Raw genomic sequence first — 25,410 nt, 5'->3', positions numbered from 1 at the left:
CTTCGTGGCATGGCCGGTGATGAGCCCCTAAAGAGGATCGTGCATTTCCACTGCATTCCTGTAACACCCCGGCCCAAATCAGCCCAAAAAGCCCAAAACATTACAAAAAAAAAAAAAAAAAAAAAAAAAAAAAAAAAAAATGATGAAGAAGACTCCCGCTGGGAGTCTTCTTCCACCCAAATCACCGGTGGAGAGGTTGAATCCGAGGCGGATTCGACCTCCCCTACATCCTATAAAACCCCCCTCTCCTTCCCTCTAAGGTTGGTCACGACGAGCACCGGATTTTTCTTTTATTTTTCTCGAATTTTTTCGTTGAAGCCGCGGATGTCCTCATCGTGTTCATCTCAAATACTCGTCGGAGACCTCACCGGAGTCGGAGGTAAGCCCTTCTCCTCTTTCCTCTCTTCCTTCCCATCTTTTCCACGGCTTCGTGCACCCTCGCCGGCCGTCAGGATCGCCGGAAAATTCATGAATAAAATGACCCTGTTTTTGCTCTGTTTCGGCCGAACTCTTCCCTCTCTTTTCCGGCCACCGGCGCCGCCGGTTGCGGCGTCCCATTCCCGAGACCGAACCCCCATCTCCCTCTCTTCCTTCCCTGAAAATTTTGACCGCCGGCGATCGGCCAATGGCCGGAAATCACGAAGAAAGGGGACGGATCCCCTGTTTTCTGATTTTTTTTCTTTGTTTTTGCCGCCGTTCTCCTCTTCGCCGCCGGCCGAACCCCATCGCCGCTGTTGTCGGATCTCCGGCCAAGCTGCCGGAGCCCGAGCCACCGGGGGGGACCTCACGGTCCTCCCCTGTTTCAGCCAAGGGAGGCCGCGGGAAGAAAAGAAGAAAGGAAGAAGAAGAAGAAAGAAAAAGAAAAGAAAAAGGAAAAAGAAAAAGAAAAGAAAAAGGAAAAAGAAAAAGAAAAGAAAAAAAAAGGAAAAAGAGAAAGAGAAAAAAATAAAAATAAAAATAAAATAAAATAAAATAAAAAAGAAGAAGAAGGAGAGAATTTTCCTCTCTCTCCTTTCTCTCTTCTTTCTCTCTCTTTTCTCTCTCCTCTCTCTACCTTCTCTCTATATTTTCTCTCTCTAGATTCTCTCTCTAGACTTTTCTCTCTCTTTACGGATTTTGTCTCTCTAGGATCTTTTCTTTCTCTCTGATTGCATCATGAATCCTAGAATAAACTTGAAGATGAAAATAAGATGATCTGAGGTTGCTCCGAAATTCATGCAGTAGATCTGATCCCAGTTCGATCCTATTCAAAATTTGTAACACTTGATTCATATTGAGTTACCCTGATAGGACCTCTGATGATCTCGATCATGAGTGCCTCATCGAAAGGATACGAAAGTTTCTCTCTCCACTTTCTCTCTCTACTTTCTCTCTCTAGAATTTTCTCTCTCTTCATGGATTTTCTCTCTCTAGAAGTCTTATGGATCAGTGGAGGATCCAGATACTTAGGTAAATCCTAATTTTGGTTAATCCTAAGAGAGATCCTAGATTTGTGTTATCAGATCGATTATCGGTAATTTTCTCCATATATGTGATTTTTATATTGATCAGGGTTATGAAGAGATGATTGTCTGCATATGATATCGAGTGGAATATCTTGTTAGAGAAATTCATAAATCAAAGAAGAACATTGATTTCTGTGTTTGGATCAGTCACCGATAAAGGTAAGAATCCCTGTACATGATCACTATTATATATGCTATTTTACTATTGGTCTTGCATCGTTGGTTTTGCATCGTCGGATTTGAAATCGATGAATTTATTATATCTGAGATACTGTTATTTGATTTTGAGCATGAGTATGTTATGTCAATATATATGTATCAGAGATTGATGGCATGATTATATGGATATGACATATCTGAATTGATCATAATGCAAGACAGAATTGATTGATGAAATCAACACATAATGATTAAATGAAAAGAAAGAGATATATGGTATGGACTAGCCTTGTCATGTGGAACAGCCGGCCAGGAGCTTATGCCTGGGACAGCCCGCCAGGAGCTTATGCCTGGGACAGCCCCCACTGGCTTACAGGTGGATCAGCCGGCCAGGAGCTCATGCCTGGGACAGCCCGCCAGGAGCTTATGCCTGGGACAGCCTCTCACGGGCTTTGGTACGTGGGACAGCCGGCCAGGAGCTCATCCTGGGACAGTCTTGAAAGACTTTTTAAATGGATTCGATCCGGATGATGACTGAGGTATAGACTTGGATAGTCCAGAGCCAGAAGGAAACTGTTAAAAATCATGTGATTATGAAAGGAGAAATGAAAGATAAGATATGAAATAATTGTTGAACAAAAGTATTTTACCTGTTAACATATGATGATGCATCTATTTTGACAAGACAGAAAATTTATGAATGTTTGCATTATTTTGGACATTGAACATGAGATTTTATATTTTATTGCTTATCCTTATTTTCAGACTATATTACTATATCAGTGTGATATGGGAATTCTTACTGGGCTGTAAAGCTCACACCCCTTCATCTTTCTTTTCTTCTCAGAGTTACAAGATGTCCATGGTTGGCTATGGTATGGATTTGTGAGTGAGCGGATGCATAGATAGAGTACCGTTGATACTTGATCTGAGGATTGAAGGAATGTTAATTGTAATTATACAAAATTTTATGAATTATTGTTGAAATTAATTGTTATGGATGTTAAGGTTGTAATATTTATTTTTGGCCTTGCATATTCTTTAGGGCTTGCTCTAAGGAGTGTGCGGCCATCACGTATCCGACCCGGGTGTTGGGTTCGGGGCGTGACCCCTCGCCACAGTCGCCAGCGCTTGGTCTGTCACCTCCCAAACGAGCCGTATCCTTCACGGCATGGCTGACAACGAGTCGTCGGAGATGCCTCAAAGCCTCCAGAAGCTTCAAGAAGTAGATTCGACGTTCGACGTGTTGCTGGGTTGCTTATAATATAGTTGGGTGGGCTATTTGAGATGGGTATTGAAGATGGCTCGAGCCATCGCTACTGATTTCTATTAGAGATGGCTAAGAAATCTCTGAAAGATATTAATTAATTTTTAATTTAATCATCGTCGGGCCATCAGTATAAAGGAGAAACAGTGATGGAAAAAGCTATCGCAAAAGAGGTATTAATTAATTAAAAAAGCCATCATTGGAGAGTATTAATTAATTTTTAATTAGCCATCGTTGTGCCATCTCTAAAAGGTTATTTATTTTTTAAATCTCTCGTCGCTATGCCTTCTTAGAAAGTCTAGCCGTCTCCGATCTATCTCTATGCTGTCTCTAATACTCAATTAAAATAAAAAAATTTTAATCACCATCTCTAAGCCGTCTCAATTGACCGTGTCATCTCTATATCATCTCAATGTTGTTGATGAAAATAGATTTCTGAGACTACTTTTTAACCATCTCAGATAAATCATCTCTAAAACTATACTTTTCTTGTAGTGATAGAAAAAATTTATTGAATTATATTTTAACAAAAAAAGCACATCCTTCGTCAATTCTCCTATCACAATGCTTGTTTTTATTCCTTTATTTTATTTTTTAAGCTAAAGGCTAAAACATGATTATCAATTTTTGCTATGATACAAAATCTCTATATAGTTGATAAAATTTGCAAAGCCTTTGTTAATTATTATTTTTGCACCTCTACATCAATATTGCAATGCATAAGCCTATCTGTACCATTTTATCATAACTTTAACATCTTTTTGCTATCTGATAGAATCACCATGAATTCCAACATCCAAATTATTAAAGAAAAGCAATCTTCTCTACAAGATCAAGCTAATAAGGCTGTAATCGATTCCAAGAGATAATGCCAAATCAAGTCAAATCCATTCAAATATGTAAAACTATCATTCCTTGATTCTAGCACTATTTGCCGTGACTTATCTTGTATTGTAGTGCTATTATTACAGTATGATTCTAATAATATTTATTATGAATTTATCTTGTATTGTAGTGCTATAATCACTCCTTGATTCTAGCACTATCTGCTATGAACTTACCTTGTATAGCAAAGCCTTATACTATAAATTCTATACAAATCCAATAAATCATTGTGTGATAGTTTTCTATTCAAATACTTGTCTCTTTATAGTATCAGAGCCATAGCTTCACAAGAACCTTTTCTTTTTCCTTTCCACTTATCATGGCTAAAGAAATCTATGAAAGCACCACCACTGCAATATCGATGACCTCCTAAATGACTCTTATCACTATCAACCCCGGAGTACAGCTGCCACTCAAACTAAGTTCTTCAAACTTTCCATCATGGAAAGCTCAATTCATTCATTATTGATGGGCTATAATCTACTTGGATATGTTGATGGGACACTATCATGTCCATTGCTAACTATTACTCAGAACAATGCTCTTGTATCCAATGCAGCACATACACATTAGGTAAGATAAGATCAACTCCTCAATGCCATCTTTGCATCTATATCAAAAACTATTCTTCCCTTGATTGCTTCAGCTTCTACCTTACAAAAGTCTGGGATAAGTAAGCTCGTCTCTATGCTAACAAATTTAGATCACGAATCATGAACTTGAAGGATAAATTCTCCAAAATAACTCATGGTTCTATATCTATCTTAGAGTATTTACAGATTCTCAAATCTATTTTGAATGAACTGGCCCTTATCAATGCCCCTATTGATGACTTGATACTTACTGGCAATGACTCTCACTTTATGTCTAAGTTTATTGACTCTCTTTCTAGGAGATTTTCTATCAAGGATTTGGGTCAACTTGATTATTTTCTTGGTGTCTAAGTCACATCAACTACTAATGGTCTCCTTTCTCGACACAAATATATCCCAGACTTATTAGAGCAATCCAACATGCTTAGTGCCAAAGCAGTCTCCACTCTCTTGGCTACCTCAATGTCTCTTTCTTTGTTCGATGGCTTCTCATCTATTGATGCAATTGAGTGTAGACAACTAGTTGGCTCTCTTCAATATTTATCTCTTACATGGCCTAATGTTGCTTTTATTGTCAACAAGTTGTCTCAGTTTATGCACTGACCAACCTCAGTTCATATGACAGTTCTTAAACATCTACTTAAGTACTTAAAGGAACTTTATTTCATGATGGATATCTTAATGCAACTCATCTCTCAACCTTTAAGCTTATGCTAACTCAGATTGAGTTGAAAATTTTGATGATCGTACTTCAATCTCTGGTTATATATCTAATTTATCTTGATGTCAACCTAATCTCATAGAGTTCTAGGAAGCAAACATCTATTGGCCGATCCTCAATCGAGGCTGAATACCAAGCTATTGCCAATGTTGCCGTTGAGGTTGCATGGTTGAGTCTTTATTGTTGGAACTTGGTATTTCTTCTTCTCGTTCACTAATCATTTATTTTGATAATCTTGAAGCAACATACATCTATGTCAATCCAATTTTTCACTCTAAAATGAAGCATGTTGCTCTTGACTATTATTTTATTCGACAAAAGGTGAACGATGGCTCTCTTCGTATGACTCACATATCCACATTTGATTAGCTAGCTGATGCTCTCACAAAACCTCTCTTCCATATTCGTTTCGAGCTTCTATGGTCCAAGATTGGTGTCTCTGATAGATCCACCATCTTTCAGAGGTGTGTTGGATGAAAGCAATCTTTTCCACGAGATCAAGTTGATAAGGCAGTAATCAATCCCAAGGGATAATATCAGACCAAGTCAAATCCATTCAAATATATAAAATTATCTTTCCTTAATTCTAGCACTATGCTGTGATTTACCTTGTATTGTAATGCTATTATCACAGCTTGATTCTAGCAATATTTATTATAAACTTATCTTGTTTTGTAGTGCTATTATCACTCCTTAATTCTAGCATTATCTGCTATGAACTTATCTTATATGACAAAGTTTTGTACTATAAATTCTACACAAATCCAATAAATCAACGTGTAATAGTTTTCTATTCAAATACTTGTCTCTCTACAAATTATGGAGTAACTGGTTCAAAACAAGAGGAAGAAGCGAGAAACAAATGAAAGGGGGTCATATAAATAACTCCCTGGTCTATGGATAAAGAGAAACAACGCCTACTTTATGTGAATTGGGGCTTGTCCTAATGATCATCTCTCCCTGCTTAATAATCGAAAGTTTCAGGTTCGTTAGTGCATCTCCAAGTATTTGAGCCTCGATCGGTAATTAAAATGTAGATGGCTCTGTCTCCCCTTCTCTTAAACATATCTATAATATGCTTCAAACCATGTGCGTGTTCATGGTTTATCATTGAACACAAAAATATGATAATTTGTTTTGGAAAATCTATCTCATAGGATTCCATTAAGGAAATATAAGCTATTCCAAGGACTATGTCTGACTTTCTTGCCTCAATATTATTCTTCTAGTTATATTTCTTTGCTTCTTAGATTACTCCATTCGTTCTTATTTTCACAATAGATATTCTTATAGTTTTAACCCAATGGTACTGGCTCTCTCTCTCTCCCCCTACCCCTCTCCCTCTCCCACCAAAAGCTATGCCCTCTTATGCCACCACTACGTTATCGATTTTGCAACTACAAGCTGATATCGCAATCAAAACTTCCATTTGCCCATCCATTTGCGGTGCATTATTTCCAAATCTTTATTGTCTAATTGACAGTGTCCTTTTCATTCTGACATTGGTCTACTAGGGATATCATCAACCTGGAAAGGTGAGGAAGAACACACTAGTAACAAACGAAAGGAAGACTTATATGACATCCTGGCGTAAAACTAACGCTACCATTCCACGCTTTCTTTCAGTTGCAGGCACAAATATTCCCCACCAAGCTCTATGCCTCTAAGATGTCCTCTATAAACGTAAATTTTAATGTCCTGAAGAAAAAAAATTCTTTCGCTTAAAGCATGATGAGTTGGAGGAACAATATGCCACAATCAATCACTCCAATGCTTGAATGCTTTAAGAATGCATCAAGTTATATGTATGATCTTCTACCTCCATGCTCTCACGTAAAAGGTTCCCCAGGGGTAAAGTCTGCCACCCTTTGCAACTAGAAAAGCAATGTTCCTTATGGGAAAAGGTAATGGATGATTTCAATTTTAAGGGACAAAAAGCCCTCCCATTGCATCACACTTTTCTTACACACATTGATCCCTCTCCCCTTCCTCATCTATATAAAGCACTCTAGCTCTCATGACTCCTAGCACGCCATGTTCCGTTTCCAACGGCAGCGGACCTCATTGTCCAATGCCATGTCCGTAAGTATCTCAGCAACACATACGTATCTAAGCTCATAGTTAAAACTCTTCTCATTCTAACCACTTGTGGAACCCCATGTCCCTCTTTTTTTTTTTTTTTCATTGTTAATGTATTCTAATGTAGTCTGTCTTCTCCTCCTGTGCATGTCGAGATTGTGGAGCTTAATGTCCACATGGACTGTGAAGGATGCGAGAAGAGAATACGGAAGGCAATCTCCAAGTTGGATGGTAAGATTAGCTAAATCTCCATCAACTAGAAGTTGTCATTAAGTTTAGTCCAGGTTAGCAGATAAAATTTTCTTGCAGGGGTTGATACTGTGGAAATAGACATGGATAAACAAAAGGTGACGGTCACTGGATATGTGGATCAGAGGAAGGTCCTCAAGGCAGTGCGGCGGACCGGCAGGAAGGCTGAATTCTGGCCATACCCTTATGACTCTCAGTACTATCCATTTGCCATTCAATATCTTGAGGACTCGACATACTCGTCAACTTATAATTACTACCGGCATGGATACAACTCCAGTGTGTGTGGATATTTTCCTGACCCAGCTTACTCTATGATAGTTGATGATGAGATGGCTGCAGTTTTTAATGATGACAACGTTCATGCATGCATGATAATGTGAAAATTACAAGCACTTGGAATTATGAATAAATGAATGAGTGTCTTTGGAGTACTTAGATATAGTTCTAAATAAAATTGGTGCTTTATGTGTTTTGCTAATGTTAGTATATATGATAATACTTAGATTTAGTTAGTGTGCAAGTGCATTTTTCCAGTGGTGTTACCTGTGAAAAGATTCATGGATGTTTCTCTCACAGAATATATTCTTGTGCTCCTGTAAGGCAACAAAACAACAAAAGGGAAAATAGAAAAAATATATATATAAAAATTAAAGGGTACCTTACAGATGGAATGGAATTTGTAAGGCTCTTTATGGAACCACCAGTTAGCAAATTATTTGCAATTTAGTGCCACAGGCTACTTGGAAACATGGTACAGAGTCAGCCTTATCCAGCATTAGCTGATTACAGAAGTGCTAGATATGCATCTAGGAAACTATTATGTAGCTTTCACATTGCTATAGCAATGATAATAACAATAAACTATACATAATAATTTTTCAGAAAGCAACAATAGGTGGCTTCTTGTGAATGGAACAACCGGCAATCCGAAGAACCCCTTGCGAATGGATTAGATATGATTTTCTAGCTACTGGACTTTAGTGTTTGTGAAAAGAACGAAATGGGAGATGCTTTGAATATCATGCATATCTTTCACATATTATGGTCCAATAAGCAGCTAGGCTTTTCATCTCTTCGACAGAACACATTACAGGCAAGGATTTAATGCCAATTCAGCTAATCAGGAACTCCCTAAACAAGTTAACTGGATAAAACTGGCTGTATCCTAAATAGGAAAAGTGACCGAAGCTTGGCAGCTGCGCTGCTCAAGTTCTAACGTCGGCATTTCAAAGCTGGATTCAAAGACAGATAGGTTCTCATGAAGTATAAATTTTGTAATTCCATAGTGACATTTTGGTAACCTAATCCCTATCAGTGAGCAGATGCCTGATGGGAAATCAGTACCCTTCTTCTCATATTACTTCATATGTATAAATAAGTATTGTAAACTTTTAGCTAAGCTAATATAATGCTACATGAGTTAGGTCTTCCCTAACTCTTTGTATCAGAAAAAACAATAGATGACTTCTTTGCACATTTCACTATAATTTTCTTTTGTGAAGAAAGAAGATAATTAATGTACACACCAGTTCATTACAAGAAGAGTACCTAGAGAAAGGTCTCAAAAAGGCCAAAACGAATGTTAAAATAATATTTGACCATCCAAAATGAATGGACAATAGCCCAATATTTTACCCCGAATTACCTAAGCATTTGGAGTCAGGTAACTCCAAGTAAAGAGTTTCCCTTTCCTTTTCCCAAAAACAAAATCAATACTAGCACTTGATAAAAAAAAAATACTCAAAAGCCCCAAAGTCACAGGAGGAATAAAACATCGTATCAATTTTTGTTTTTTCATAGGATTTTACCATCCTTCTTCTGCATGGGACCATCCATTTCTCTAGGGGCAAAGCCATCTCTCTGGAACATTCTCTTTTAAAGAAAAACTCAATCATCTTTGCCGAACTTTGACATTTGGCAGAAGTTTAGCTTGCTAAGCTCATCAAGGGACTGGTATTTTTTGAATAAAAGGGACTTGTTTTATTGGACGAAAGTAGTTAAAAGGGAGAAATTACAGGAGTTTGAAGATTCTTCTCCAAGGAGACAAGTACAGAGATGATATGATCTACAAGCACTATAAGTGGCCATTCAGAGCATGAATTTAGAGGTACAGGTATGGTATACAGCAAGGGAAACCACCAAGGAAAAGTGCAGATGCTCTCAATCAGCTTTTTTATGCAGCAAGCAAGATGTATGCAGATGAAGGCCCTATATGCAGTTGAAGATTCTTTGAAGCCGAACAGTGAACATTGCTGGAGAGTATCAAGATGAAGATCTTGTCTGAGGTGCCAGGTCGATCCATAGTCTGTCATGACCATCGCAAACCTCGAAGAGCAGAGATGCTCCCAGAATTTACATAATTGTAGAACCTTTTGTAACACTGCAAAGATGGAACAGTTCTTGTTTAGAAAGATCCTGGTGTTTCTTTCTTGCCACACCTTCCAAATATAAGCTGCAAAAAGCTGATACGCGGCACGTCTTACTGTGAGTTCAAATTTTGACTTCCTCCAAGCTGTCCAAAGATTGTGTAAGTTAGCAGGCCACCCCATAAGTTTGAGCTGAGATTTAATGGCAGTCCAAATGATACAAGAAGATGATTGATGGAGTACTCCACCCTTGCTCCACAAAGTACACAGCCAGAGAGCTCACTTGCCATCCTTTTCTTGCAAGAATTTCACCTATATAGAGCTCGTTTCACAGTGCAAACCAAACGAAAACCTTTACTTTCTCCAGAATCTGTGCTTTTCGAAACACCAAGAGAAGATTGCATTTGGTGTGAGTTTCCAATATGATGGATCAAGAACCCTAGATGGTTTGACAGAAGCAAGATTTTTTTGCAACACTTCCAGTTGCCTTGTTTGGACCAAAATCAGTGGGCCTCTGAGTTTAATATCCAAGTTAGTGATCTCCAAGACCATTGAGAAGCCACCTAGCATTTCCGATTCAACGGTAGATAGTAAAGCTCAAGGAAGATAGAACAAAGCGGTGCTAGGCCATATCAATTATCCTCCCAAACAAACCATGTCAGTGCTGCGCCTCCAAATGCTTCTGATGCATCTCTGTCGTGAGCGGAACTCTAAGGCTTGACCTGAACAAGAATGTAGACCGAGTATAAGGCAAAAAAAAATTGACTGTATTATAGATTTGTTTCTCTGACCCATGACAAAGTTGTGCTTGGTTCTCTCATACTCAATATAGCCTACATGACTCATCAGATCAGAAACTGCAGAAATTATATTGAGCTGACTTTATTGTCTATATTTGGCAATACAAGAGCCAACTCTAGCCTTTGCCAGCAAAATGAAATGTTGTGAAGCCTATAACAATTTTTAATCTGTCTTGTTTAAATGGCAGAAAGCCAGAAATTAACTTGGGGCAAAAATAAAACTTCATAGTGAGACCTTTCCACATTACCAAGTATATAAAGCTCTTTTTGATCTGCCACAAGATGCCAAGGTCCATATTCTGCTTGCGCTTAGGTGAGCAATGATGAGTCAAGTTGTACAAAAGAGCATATTGGTGCATAAAACTCCTCTGTTGAACAATTTGAGGCATCTCAAAACCACTTTGTTGAACAATTTGAGGCATCTCCTTTTCCTTCATTTAGATTGGCATTCACATAGCTGAACACGGATTGCCATCCAATTTTCCATCTCATGGTTATGGCCAAATGCTTTGTGCAACATCTTCTTCGAGTCTAAAATGACAGTACCATGGGGCATTTAATTCAGACAACCAATGGATGCAGAGGACGTAGGGAGCTGAGGGAGAGACACTACCACACGCTGATATTTTTTTGAAGAGTGGTGGAGAATTAAAGACCATGCCAAGTGGTCCCATTTTACAAGAATCTCATACCCTTTCTCATAGATGGTCTGATGATAAAGAACTGCTTGACATGACAAATTAAGTACAAGAGGTGATATACAAATCAAAGTCTGTAGATGGGAAATCTATGTAAAAAATTATGCTCTCGTCAATTGGGCAGTTGATGTTTCCTTGATTCCTTATCCTACCGATGCAATGGAAAGAAGAATCCGGGGGAAGAAGTAGGGTCCATGACAGCAGACACAAAGGGAAGCACATTCACTATGTTCCAAGCAAAGGTAGGAACTAACCAAATGGTTCTTTAAGTAACAGGGTTTCGAAGAAGCCCCAAGTTAAGGCAGTAGTGTTATTCATCTGAAACCAATTCTTGATATGGTTTCATTCCAGCCTTGGATTGCACGGCCCTATGATACTCTTTTTGTGAGAATAGTGTCTCCTGAGATATCTACTGTTATAAATTATCATGAGATGTTCAGCTAGCTGGATGCTTAACCATCTGCTGAATAAATGACAGCAGATCCTATAAAATCCATGCCAGACAAAAATTTAATGGCTTGTGCATGTGAGAGATTTTGATGTAGAAAATAGAAAGCAAGGTGAGAATTCTGTGTCTTAAAAAAGAAAAAAGAAAGAAAATGAAGTTAGATTCTCTTTCCATTTAAAACCAACCATCCCAATGCATTACATGCAGATACAAGTTGCGCAACTCACAGAAATCTGTTGCATTATCTCAATAATAGGAATTTCCTGCAACCATATATGGTTGGAGAGGAATTGCATTCCTGAATGTCCTATCTATCAACTACTTTTCCCTCTCATTGCCAAGAGAAAAGCAAAAACTATGGCGACCAAAAGTGCAAGTGCATTTGTCACATCTTAATTCTAGTATCGCAATTATATATCAAAAAAAAATTCTTACGTCAAAAAAACGAAAAAATTCTAGCATTGCAATTATATATATAGCTGGCTTCTTATAGCTGGTAACAGAAAATAAAAGCATTTTTTCTTTCTCCTCCTCCTCCTCCTCCTTATTGTTCTTCTTGTATCAACGCCTATAGCAATATATGTGGACAAGGATGCATGAATATTTGAAAGCCAATTGATCTTGACTCTAGCATGTACTAGAAACAAATAAGTCAATATGGAAAATCCCTTTTATAAAAACTATATCTACTTCTTAGTGTATTGAAAAGTGGAAGCATATGGCATCACATAAAAAACCATTGAAATTCTTTTATTTAGAAAAAAAGGTTATGTTGTCGCTGAAATCTGAAACTCAATCGGAAAAGTTGGAGCGGTGACATATCCTCCCGGAAGAGAATCCTGCAAGACAAGTCCTGGCAGAAATTAGCGGAAACCCTCCAACGCTTAAGTCAAAAATCAGAAAAATAGTGAGAAGAAGTGCAGAGAGATTATTCACGCATGCTTTAGGAGTCTCTTTGAGATTTTTTTGTAGACGAAGGTTGAAGAACTATTTTGGACAAGTTATATAGCCGATTTAGGTGCGATATGACGGAATTTTCGATCGAAATTTTCGAAATAAGATGGTTATACCTGCTTTATCTGTTCCGGAACCATCGTGGGCGTCTTTGAATTTTGAAATAGGGACGCTAATAGGATTGGACCAACTTCATTCGTAAAGAATTTAGTGTGGTCCGATAGAGACAGATGTCGAAGGAAAGAAACAGCTAGAATCATCTGCATTCAGTGAGATAAAACCAGTGAGGATTGAAGTATATCTGCAACTAAAGTCGAAGATCGACCAATTTAGTTGTCTAGTCATCTGCAGATGTTGGATAGAGGTCAAATATTGGTTGTCATGGAGACTGTGATAGGCTTGAGGTGGAAGTCAGGATCGGTTGATCCTGAGTGTTATGCTTGGAAGGTTCACCAGGAGTCAAGGATCATCGGAGCCGAAGCAGGGATCAGGAGGTTCCGAGTTATGTACTGAATGACTTCGGATAGCTTTTTTATGGTACAAAAAAAAATATATTCCTTCAAGATCGAACATTTTCATTTCTGACTATGCTGTGACATCGACCTTCCCTTCTGTTAATCTATGTCTTTAGTGTAAGTGACAAATTTCCTCTCAACAGATTATGTTTCTAAGAAAGCAGTCTTGGGATGAAGACAGTCTTCCGACTCAAGTCAGGGATATTGTGAGAGCTGATCGTCGACAGAAATGTATCTTTACAGACTTTATAACTTCGTATATCCACCAAAATGAAGGTTACGTTTTATTTGCTTCTGAATGGTCAGTTTGAGAAAATTTGGTTTAGTTGGTAAAGTCACCCAGGGTTGGGCATTAGTGACCTAGAAGTTCATCTTGCCTCCACCACGATTCATAATATCTCAATAGGCTCTTGGCTTGTCTTCTTTTAGGAAAAAAAAAAGACTCAATTTAGAACACTTTATATAAATTTCTTTTGCACTTAGAGGCCACAAATTAAATTGAATTATTAATTAGACTTAGTCATAGCATAAAATAGCCCACCATACATGCAGCATGACTCTTCTTTTGCATTGTACTTCCATGATACTTCAACATTAGTAAGCCACTAAAATTCACTATTCATATTATCTTTGGGCATATCTATTACATTTGAGAGGAAGCATATATAACAATTAAAAGTAGTTTTTTCCGTTATCATTTAGTTTGGTAAATATATTCTTTTTCCGACTGATTTACTTTTTTCTATATTTTTAGATGATGAAGAGTTTATGAGTATGTTGAGAACAATGTGTGAGGCTAAGTCCCATATAGAATAATTGGTGAAAGGGAAAATGAATGAAATAAAATGACTGGGATCAAAATCAAGCTTTTAGGTTGAGTTGGATCTCGACATACATATCGGGTCTTTGTACTATCTAATAGGATATAATGTGATGATCCTCTCAACGAGTTTGCACTGTAATAATAGACATTTTTTGCACCATTTCCTCCAATTTATTTTAATATTAATCAATGTACTTTATGAGCCCAAGTAACAGTTTTGGCGATCTATGTTTTTTTTCACCCACTAGCTCAAGTAAATCACTTCCAAGCATCATTCCCAGTTATACAAAAATCGGCGAATTGCTATAAATTTTAGATTTTTTGGCACAATGGTAGTACTATTAGAGCTCAGAGAAACTTGGACCAATGTACATTTTCGAGAGAGTTGCCTAAGGTCCGGTCGGTTCAACATTGAAACAAGCATGACACGGACCCAATTTAGTTTTCTTTTAGGTGACAATTTGAGACCTAATCAAACCCTTCGCTAAGTATGTTGGGCCATGCTTGTAAAATTTATTTAGACCCTCCAAGGTCATTCAGGTTGCGTCAATTTCAACATGACCTTACTTGAGCATCATTTTAGTGGTCACACCCCCTCTAACTTTAGGCAAGGGTCCGAATTTTGAATTTTGAGTTATGTTATCCTTAAGATTTGGACCCTGGAAATTGAGTAAAAAAATCTGTATCCGCGAGAAAAAAAAGTTGTTTACCAATCTAGATATCTCTTTGAGAAAGTCTTTGTAAACCACGTGTGGTGGATCAAATTATATTGGAGCATATAACCACTATTTTTCAACACACATTTAATAACGTATTTAATATCTATAATTTTATTTTTTTATTTAAAATTTTAAATGATAAAAATATTCTTTCTATTTTGAAAAAATTATGATATCCTATGATCATATTATAACATTCTACAGTCAAATGATAACTTCATGCATACAAGTGGTTATAATTTTTTTCACGAGTCATAAAGAGAAAAGAATATTTTCATCATTGAAAATTTATAAAATTTTTAAATAATAAAAATATCTCTTATATTTTGTGATCAAATTATGAACAGAAAGTCATAATTTAACTATAGGACGTCATAATATGGTCATAGGATTTTATAATTTTTGCAGAATCGGACAAATATTTTCATCATTCAAAATTTCAAATGAAAAAATAAAAAATATGATAAAAAATGATGGTTATATGATCCAATCAAATAGGATGGTGTATTTTTTGTACACTGTATGTAGTGTACAAAGAATTACTCTCTCTCTTTTGTTATGAGGTGGGACTTCCTTTTCTTGGATGGGACAGGGTATCCAGCCCAAATGTAGCTGGGACTAGGCCAAGTCAAATCTAGATATAGATCCAAAGAGGGATAAAAAAAAAAGAGTCCATGTCACGCCCCGAACCCAACACCCGAGTCGGATACGTGATGGCCATACACTTCTTAGAGCAAGCCCTAAAGAATATGCAAGGCCAAAATAAATCATTACAACCTTAACATCCATAACAATTAATTTCAATAATAATTCATAAAATCTTGTATAGGTACAAATTAAATTTCTTCAATCCTCTGATCAGGTACTATGACACTCTATCTATCCATCTGCTCATCCGTAAATCCAAGCCATAGTCAATCATAAACATCCTGTATCTCTGAAAAGAAAAGAAAGATGAAAGGGTGTGAGCTTTACTGCCCAGTAAGAATTCCATATCACACTGATATAGTAATATAATCTGAAAATAAGAATAAGCAATAAAATATAAAATCTCATGTTCAATGTCCAGAATAATGCAAACATCCATAAATTTTCTGTCTTATTAAAATAGATGCATCATCATATATTAACAGGTGAAATACTTTTGTTCAACAATTATTTCATGTCTTATCTTTCATTTTTCTTTTCATAATCACATGATTTTTAACCTTTTCTTTCTGGCTCTGGACTATCCAAGTCTATACCTCAGTCATCATCCGAATCAATTTTTCACATAAAAGCATTTCAAGACTGTCCCAGGATGAGCTCCTGGCCGGCTGTCCCACGTACAGAAGCCCGTGAGAGGCTGTCCCAGGCATGAGCTCTTGGCCGGCTGATCCACCTGTAAGCCAGTGGGGGCTGTCCCAGGCATAAGCTCCTGGCCGGCTGTTCCACATGACAAGACTAGTCCATACCATATATCTCTTTCTTTTCATTTAATCATTATGTGTTGATTTCATCAAATCAATTCTGACTTGCATTATGATCAATTCAGATATGTCAGTCCATATAATCATGCCATCAATCTCTGATACATATATATTGACATAACATATTCATGCTCAAAATCAAATAACAATATCTCAGATATAATAAATTCATCGATCTCAAATCCGACGATGCAAAACCAATAATGAAAGACCAACAGTAAAATAGCATATATATAATGGTGATCATGTACAGAGATTCTTACCTTTACCAATGACTGATCCAAGCACAGAAATCAATGTTCTTCTTTAATTTATGAATTTTTTTAATAAAATATTTCACTTGATATCATATACAGACAATCATCTCTTCATAACCCTGATCAATATAAAAATCACATATAGAGAAATTATCGATAATCGATCTTAATAACACAAATCGAGGACCTCTCTTAGGATTAACCAAAATTAGGACTCGTCTATGTATCAGGATCCTCCACTGATCCAGAAGACTTTTAGAGAGAGAAAATCCATGAAGAGAGAGAAAATTCTAGAGAGAGAAAGTAGAGAGAGAAAGTGGAGAGAGAAACCTTCGTATCCTTCCGATAAGGCACTCATGATCGAGATCATTAGAGGTCCTATCAGGATGACTCAATATGAATCAAGTGTTACAAATTTCGAATAGGATCGGACTAGGATCAGATCTACCGCATGAATTTTAAAGCAATCTCAGATCATCTTATTTTCATCTCAAGTTTATCCTAGAGTCTGTGATGCAGTCAGAGAGAGAGTAGAAAGATTCTAGAGAGATAAAATCCACAAAAAAAGAGAAAGATCTAGAGAGAGAAAATAGAAAGAGAATCTAGAGAGAGAAGGTAGAGAGAGGAGAGAGGAAAGAGGAAGAGAAAGGAGAGAGAGGAGAGAGAGAAAATTGTCTCTTTCTTCTTTTTTTTTATTTTATTTTTTTATCTCTTTTTTTTTCTTTTCTTTTTTCTTTTTTTTTCTTTTTCTTTTCTTTCTTTTCCTTCTTCTTCCCGCGGCCTCCCTTGGGCCGAAACAGGGGGAGGACCAGAGAGGGTTCAGTGGCTCGACTCCGGCGAAGGCGGCGGTTTCGTCGGAGGTCCGATAGTAGGTGGAGGCGGCGGTGGAGCAAGGGACGGCCGGCGGCAAGGTTCGGCTGGCGAGAATCAAGAAGAGATCGAAAAACAGGGGATCGCTACTTTTCTTTTGTTTTTCGATCATTGGCCGGTCACCGGCGGCCAATACCTTCAGGGAAGAGAGGGAGAGAGATGAGAGTCTGGTCTCGGGAATGAGACGCCGCAACCGACGGCGCCAGTGGCCGGAAAAGAGAGGAAAGAGTCCGGCCGAAACAGAGCAAAACAGGATTCGCCCTTTTCATGGATTTTCCGACGATCCCGATGGTCGGTGAGGGTCTAAAGCCATGGGAAGAAAGAGAAGAGGGAGAGGAAGAAAAATTGAACCCTTACCTGAACTCCGGTGGCTTCTTCGACCTTCGATTTTCGACGAACACAAGAAAAAGTGCCGTGGCTTCCACGGAGAAAAGAAAATAAATCAGGCTCAACGGTCGCCGGTGGAAGCTCGAGAGGGAGAGGAGAGGCTTATTTATAAAGGGTCCTAGAGTTTCAACAGGCTTAGAACCCTTCTCCAATCAGGATTCATCGGAGAAGAAGACTCTCATCGGGAGTCTTCTTTTCGTTCTGCTTTTTTGTGTTTTTTTTTTTTTTTTATGGGCCGTGGCTGATTTTGGGCCCAATTTTGGGCCGGGGTGTTACATTCTCCCCCCTTCAAATAATTTCATCCTCGAAATTAAGTTATGTTGTTTGAGATATATTCTAAAAATATATATATATGCATCATGTCTTTTATTTCTCATGATCTTGTTATAACAAAAATTATTTGAAATCTCAACTCATCCTTTTTTTTTTTTTTAAGAACAGTAACATTTTGATCTTGTACTAAAAAATACCTTAGTTATTTATCTAATACATTCCACTCGAAGTTCATAATTATCTTAGACTACCTATGATGTAAAAATAAAGAAAGGTCGAACATTGGACACTCTTCACGATTATCGATTTCTTTCTTCTCTTGACCTTCCAATAAATTTTATATGTAGACTCTCATCTTAAGAAAAATCTCAATCTTCTATATCAGTTTGAGTAACAATATTAAATTTTTAAAAAAATATGAGATCTATATCAGGACATTCTAAGTTTGAACTACTATCAGAACTATCAAGCTGTTAATAAACTTGAGATATCTAGGATTTCTTGACATTATCTACAATGAAGCAATCTACTAACAAAAATTATCCAACTATGATCAGATTAAAATCATTCTTTATTTACAACTAATGTATTCCATAATATCTTCGGAATCAAAGAATTAATATTTCTAATCAATTTAACCCACCATGCTTTTGCTGCGCACTTTGATCTTAATTTATCAAATTATATAATTATATCAAAGATAAAAATATCCTTATATGTTAGATCGATCCAGGATAGATCCAACCTTCAAATTTTATATAAGACTTAGGACAAAATTTTAAGTTTCTTTATCTTTACTACCTTTGGGCATAGCATATAAAAATTAAATCTTGATCTACTTCCTATATTTGAAATCATTATATAAGTTTCATCACTCTTCAAGAATCTAACATGTCTAGAATTAATTGAAGTTAATCTTAGATTTACCTTACAATCATTTAGATAATTTTTAAATCAATCTTCCTTTTTTTAAAAGAATTAATTCTAACTTGACAAACTAGAAGACTCAAGCCAACATCCTTAAGTAGAATCAACTTGATTATTTCTTATAGAGCTCTCTTCATCACAACCCTTAATATTAATCAATAAATCCATACAAAATCTTGTCCTTTGTATAAGTCATTCAAAATTTAACACTAGCAAGATGTCTTAGTTCAATTTTAAAAAAATTCAAACTTTGACTTGAATAATTAATACACTTCACCATCTTCAACAATCACAAGAAAAATTTAAAAAAAAAATCTAATCCAAAGATAATAATATGAATTATTAAAGATTTCATCATAACCTGTATATCATACTCTGACAAAATAAATTTTCTTCTTTAATTTAACAACAATATCAAAATACTTTTGATCCACTTAGAAAAGTAAGCTTTTGACTTGAAATTCAATGTAACTTGAAGGATCAAAGAATCCTATTCAGAATATGATATTTTGAGTAACCAAAAATTTTATCAAAATATGTATCTCATATTCTCATAATAAAATTTAAGTATATTTTTTATCTAAGATTGAGTTTCATATATGACCTCTTATAGGTTCAGTGTTCAAAAATATTTCTCTCTCATATGATGTAATTTCTTTTTAGACCATACCCTAATTAACTTTCTTTGATAAGTCCAAAATTCATAATGTTTAAATAATTATCATTGGAATAAAAAAAAAATATGATCTTCAATCATATAAGTTTTATATTCCAAAATCATCTAGTATACTCAACATAACTTATCAATACCTCCCACTTCATTCCAAGGTCAACTTTTTTCATACTTAGGTCAACCTTACTAATTAAAATCTAAGATATAACTTGTCAATTCTATTATAGATATCATATGCCACTTATACATAAATTTCATCTTAATATATATTGATTCAAAACCTAAATATTGAATCTTCTCTTTTATATCTATCATGTTTCTCATGATCATAACCTAAGTTTAAATATCACTAAAGTCATAATTTTAAATAATTATAATCTTGAGCTTAAATACCACTTAAATCATATTCTCTAATGATCATAACCTAAATTGTAATATCATTCTATTACATCCTTAATGATTATAACCTTAAACTCTGATATTTTCTATCATACTCTATTGATTATAATCTCAAAATTTTGATATCACTTATATGACAATCCCTAGTGACCTTAAACCTGAGCTCTAGTACTGTTTATCATATTCTCTTATTTCACTCTGTCACATCCTATTGATCATGCATAAAATTTTGATATCTCTTCATAATCCCTAGTGACTTAAACTTAAGCTCTAATATCATTTTATCAGATCCTAATCACTTATATCATAATCTCCAATGATCATAACCTAAGCTCTGTTATTACTCTGTAATATTTAAATCACTTATATTATAATCCTTAATGATCATAACCTGAGCTCTGATGCTACTTTGTCACATCCTATTGATTTTACATAAAGTTTTAATATCTCTTCATAATCTCTGGTAATCTTAAACCTAAGCTCTGATACCATTCTGTCACGCCCCGAACCCAACACCCGAGTCGGATACGTGATGGCCGCACACTCCTTAGAGCAAGCCCTAAAGAATATGCAAGGCCAAAATAAATCATTACAACCTTAACATCCATAACAATTAATTTCAATAATAATTCATAAAATTTTGTATAGGTACAAATTAAATTTTTTCAATCCTCTGATCAGGTACTATGACACTCTATCTATCCATCTGCTCATCCGTAAATCCAAGCCATAGTCAATCATAAACATCCTGTATCTCTGAAAAGAAAAGAAAAATGAAAGGGTGTGAGCTTTACAGCCCAGTAAGAATTCCCATATCACACTGATATAGTAATATAATCTGAAAATAAGAATAAGCAATAAAATATAAAATCTCATGTTCAATATCCAGAATAATGTAAATATTCATAAATTTTTTATCTTATTAAAATAGATGTATCATCATATGTTAACAGGTGAAATACTTTTATTCAATAATTATTTCATGTCTTATCTTTCATTTTTCTTTTCATAATCACATAATTTTTAACCTTTTCTTTCTGGCTCTGGACTATCCAAGTTTATACCTCAGTCATCATCCGAATCAATTTTTCACATAAAAGTATTTCAAGACTGTCCCAGAATGAGCTCCTGGCCGGCTGTCCCACGTACGGAAGCCCGTGAGAAGCTGTCCCAAGCATAAGCTTCTGGCGGGCTATCCCAGGCATGAGCTCTTGGCCGGCTGATCCACCTGTAAGCCAGTGGGGACTGTCCCAGGCATAAGCTCCTGGCCGGCTGTTCCACATGACAAGACTAGTCCATACCATATATCTCTTTCTTTTCATTTAATCATTATGTGTTGATTTCATCAAATCAATTCTGACTTGCATTATGATCAATTCAGATATGTCATATCCATATAATCATGCCATCAATCTCTGATACATATATATTGACATAACATATTCATGCTCAAAATCAAATAACAATATCTCAGATATAATAAATTTATCGATCTCAAATCCGACGATGCAAAACCAATAATGAAAGATCAACAGTAAAATAGCATATATATAATGGTGATCATGTACAGAGATTCTTACCTTTACCGGTGACTGATTCAAGCACAGAAATCAATATTCTTCTTTAATTTATAAATTTTTTTAACAAAATATTCTACTTGATATCATATGCAGATAATCATCTCTTCATAACCCTGATCAATATAAAAATCACATATAGAGAAATTACCGATAATCGATCTTAATAACACAAATCGAGGACCTCTCTTAGGATTAACCAAAATTAGGACTTGTCTATGTATCAGGATCCTCCACTGATCCAGAAGACTTCTAGAGAGAGAAAATCCATGAAAAGAGAGAAAATTTTAGAGAGAGAAAGTGGAGAGAGAAACCTTCGTATCCTTCCGATAAGGCACTCATGATCGAGATCATCAGAGGTCCTATCAGGATGACTCAATATAAATCAAGTGTTACAAATTTCGAATAGGATTGGACTGGGATCAGATCTATCGCACGAATTTTGGAGCAATCTCAGATCATCTTATTTTCATCTCAAGTTTATCCTAGAGTCCGTGATGCAGTCAGAGAGAGAGTAGAAAGATTCTAGAGAGATAAAATTCACAAAAAGAGAGAATGATCTAGAGAGAGAAAATAGAAAGAGAATCTAGAGAGAGAAAATATAGAGAGAAGGTAGAGAGAGGAGAGAAAAAGAGGAAGAGAAAGGAGAGAGAGGAGAGAGAGAAAATTCTCTCTTTCTTCTTTTTTTTATTTTATTTTTTTATCTCTTTTTTTTTCTTTTCCTTTTTCTTTTTCTTTTTCTTTTTTTTCTTTTTTTTCTTTTCCTTCTTCTTCCCGCGGCCTCCCTTGGGCCGAAATAGGGGGAGGACCAGAGAGGGTTCAGTGGCTCGACTCCGACGAAGGCGGCGATTTCGTCGGAGGTCCGGCAACAGGTAGAGGCGGCGGTGGAGCAAGGGACGGCCGGCGGCAAGGTTCGGCCGGCGAGAATCAAGAAGAGATCGAAAAACAGAGGATCACTACTTTTCTTTTGTTTTTCGATCATTGGCCGGTCACCGGCGGCCAATACCTTCAGGGAAGAGAGGGAGAGAGATGAGGGTCTGGTCTCGAAAATGAGACGCCGCAACCGGCGGCGCCGGTGGCCGAAAAAGAGAGGGAAGAGTCCGGCCGAAACAGAGCAAAACAGGATTCGCCCTTTTCATGGATTTTCCGATGATCCCGATGGCCGGTGAGGGTCTAAAGCCATGGGAAGAAAGAGAAGAGGGAGAGGAAGAAAAATTGAACCCTTACCTGAACTCCGATGGCCTCTTCGACCTTTGATTTCCGACGAACACAAGAAAAGGTGCCGCGGCTTCCATGGAGAAAAGGAAATAAATCAGGCTCAACGGTCGCCGATGGAAGCTCGAGAGGGAGAGGAGAGGCTTATTTATAAAGGGTCCTAGAGTTTCAACAGGCTTAGAATCCTTCTCCGGTCGGGATTCATCGAAGAAGAAGACTCCCATCGGGAGTCTTCTTCCTGTTCTATTTTTTTATATTTTTTTTTTATGGGCCGTGGCTGATTCTGGATCCAATTTTGGGCCGGGGTGTTACAGTCCATTACCCAAATAATATTAAAAAAATTTTACAAAAATAATATATATTTTAACTTATTTACAAAATTAATACAAAACCATAAAACGTCATTTGAAATGACATTTTCTTGATAGAAAACGTCATTCAAAATGGTGATTCTTTAGTCCACGTCACCTCCTCCATCCCCTGTGGACTTTCGAATGCTCAAAAATACCATTTCAAATAGCATTTTTGAAGATGCCATTGTAAATGGTGTTTTCAATCCTCAACCTCTCCATAGAAAAAGAAAATGAAGTCGGCCACAGAAAAAAAAAAGACAACACACAAAAAAAAGAAAAAAAAGATAGAAAATAGAAAAAAAACCATCCCATTAGGACACAAAAAAAAATAAAAAAAATTAAAAAAAAAAGAGAAGCACCATATGAAATGATATTTTTGAAAATGCCATTCACCATGTCATTTTCAAAAATATCATTTCCACCCTCCGTTTCTCATATATATATATAAAAAAATCATAAAAAAAAATCATACCTCTTCTTCCTCTCTAGCAGCGACTTCCCTCTCTCCGACGACTTCCTCCTCTCCGGTGGTGATTGATCTCTCCTCCTCTTCCTCCGTGCTGGTAAACTCCTCTTCCCCTTCTTCTCTCTTCCTCCTCTTCTCTCCTTCTTCTCTCCCTCTCCCTCTTCTCTCCCTCTACCACTGCCAGCGGCAGCCACCCCGAACACCCCTAGCCGCCCCCACCCTCCCGGCCCAGGCAGCTCCACCCCCCTTTGGCTCGGGGCGGTGGCCACACCCCCCCCCCTTTGGCCCCTGCCGCCCTTTGGCTCTACGGCATCCCCACCCCCGACGGCAGTCGCCCCCCTTTGGCCCCTGCCGCCCTTTGGCTCTATGGCAGCCCCACCCTCGACGGCGACTGCCGTCCCCATCCGCCGCCCCTCACCCCTCGGTGGCAGCCCCGCCCCCCGACGGCGACCGCCCCCGTCCCCATTCGCCTCCCCTCTGTCCCCAACGGTAGTGGCCCGATGGCAGACCTATCCCCCGACAGCCCTGTCCTCCGACGGCGGCCGCACTCCCTCCCCACCTGCCTCCCCTCACCCCCACTGGCGACAGTGGGCTAGCAGCAACCTCGCCCCCTGGCGGCGACCGCCACCCCTCCCCTCCTGCCTCCCCTCACTCCCTCTAGCCAGTGGCAGCCCCACCCCCGGCACCCGCCCCCATCCCCACCCACCTCCCTCACCCCCCTAGTAGTGGCAGCGGCTGCCCCATTGCCCCCTCCTCTGACGGTCCCTCTCTCGTCGTGGGACCCCTCCCCTCCCACCCCTCGTGTTTCTGTCAAAGCCTTCAACCAACCCCCATCCCACCACTACCATATTTTTTATTTTTTTAATTTTTTTATTTTTTTATTTGAGTTAAACTCAATTTGATTAATATTATTGATTAATTTAAAATTTTTAAATATTCTACGGCATTCGACATCCGGCATCCATAGACCCGTCAATTGAGTAATGTAGAATATTCTACGGCATCTGTAAACAGAAATATATGATTAAATTATAAATTTTTTTGATTAAATTTAGATCGAAATTATCATATAAGTTCAACATTTTGAAAAACGTACACCTACATATCTAACATCTACAAAAAATCTACACATTAACCCCTTAAGATCGGGATTAAATTATAGATTTTTCATAAATATTAGGCTATAGGTGTATATTTTTCAAAATACTAGACTTAAGTATAATCTCAACCTAAATTCAAAAAAAAATTTTGTAACTTAATTATATATTTTTGTACGGATACCGTAAAATATATATATTGATCAATTGATTATCCAGTTTGGACAATTTGAAAATTATATTTAATTTTATAAGTAATTACAGTAATCAAATGATATGCAGAAGATGCAAAAAAAATTTTGGACAGTATTTTTCTTTAGTTCTCCTCATACATTTTCAGCCGTGTGGTGAGAACTAAGGAGAAATGCTGTCAAAAAATTTTTTTGTCCCTATTGCATATCATTTGATTACTGTGATTAACTTATAGAATTGATGTAATTTTTGAATGGCATAGGATATATCTTTGCCTATAAGATACATATTTATCAAGTCATTTAAAATGATAAAATAATTATTAATATAAAATTTTTTATTTTGATATTGTCATAGATTTTTGTGAGAAAATGGATACTATTCGGGTTCATCTACTATTGTATTATGATGGCATAATACAGAATGACGAAGCTGGCGTGCAGTACAGTCATCCTGCAAACAGGATGATTA

The 25,410-nt window shown here is 37.1% G+C and overlaps 2 protein-coding genes and 1 long non-coding RNA gene across 4 annotated transcripts in view; 1 reads left to right on the top strand and 2 right to left on the bottom strand.

Moving 5' to 3' along the window:
- Positions 1-25,410, bottom strand: part of LOC140852598 (IAA-amino acid hydrolase ILR1-like 5) — a 137,173-nt gene that overhangs the window by 76,913 nt on the left and 34,850 nt on the right. The gene's annotated exons all lie outside the window — the stretch shown is intronic.
- Positions 7,141-7,896, top strand: LOC105054250 (heavy metal-associated isoprenylated plant protein 45). Its single transcript, XM_010935731.2, has 3 exons — positions 7,141-7,212; positions 7,365-7,440; positions 7,519-7,896. The coding sequence occupies exons 1-3, from the start codon at positions 7,165-7,167 to the stop codon at positions 7,839-7,841; spliced, it is 447 nt and encodes a 148-aa protein (XP_010934033.1). The 5' UTR covers positions 7,141-7,164; the 3' UTR covers positions 7,842-7,896.
- LOC140852599 (uncharacterized) lies at positions 9,418-11,157 on the bottom strand. The gene is made up of 2 exons (XR_012135481.1): positions 10,876-11,157; positions 9,418-10,549 (listed from the first exon to the last, which is right to left on the bottom strand). It is a non-coding gene; the product is annotated as an uncharacterized lncRNA (long non-coding RNA).

Source organism: Elaeis guineensis, chromosome 11 (assembly GCF_000442705.2).
Source record: "Elaeis guineensis isolate ETL-2024a chromosome 11, EG11, whole genome shotgun sequence".
NCBI lineage: Eukaryota > Viridiplantae > Streptophyta > Magnoliopsida > Arecales > Arecaceae > Elaeis > Elaeis guineensis.
This window is presented reverse-complemented; position numbering and strand designations above follow the sequence as displayed.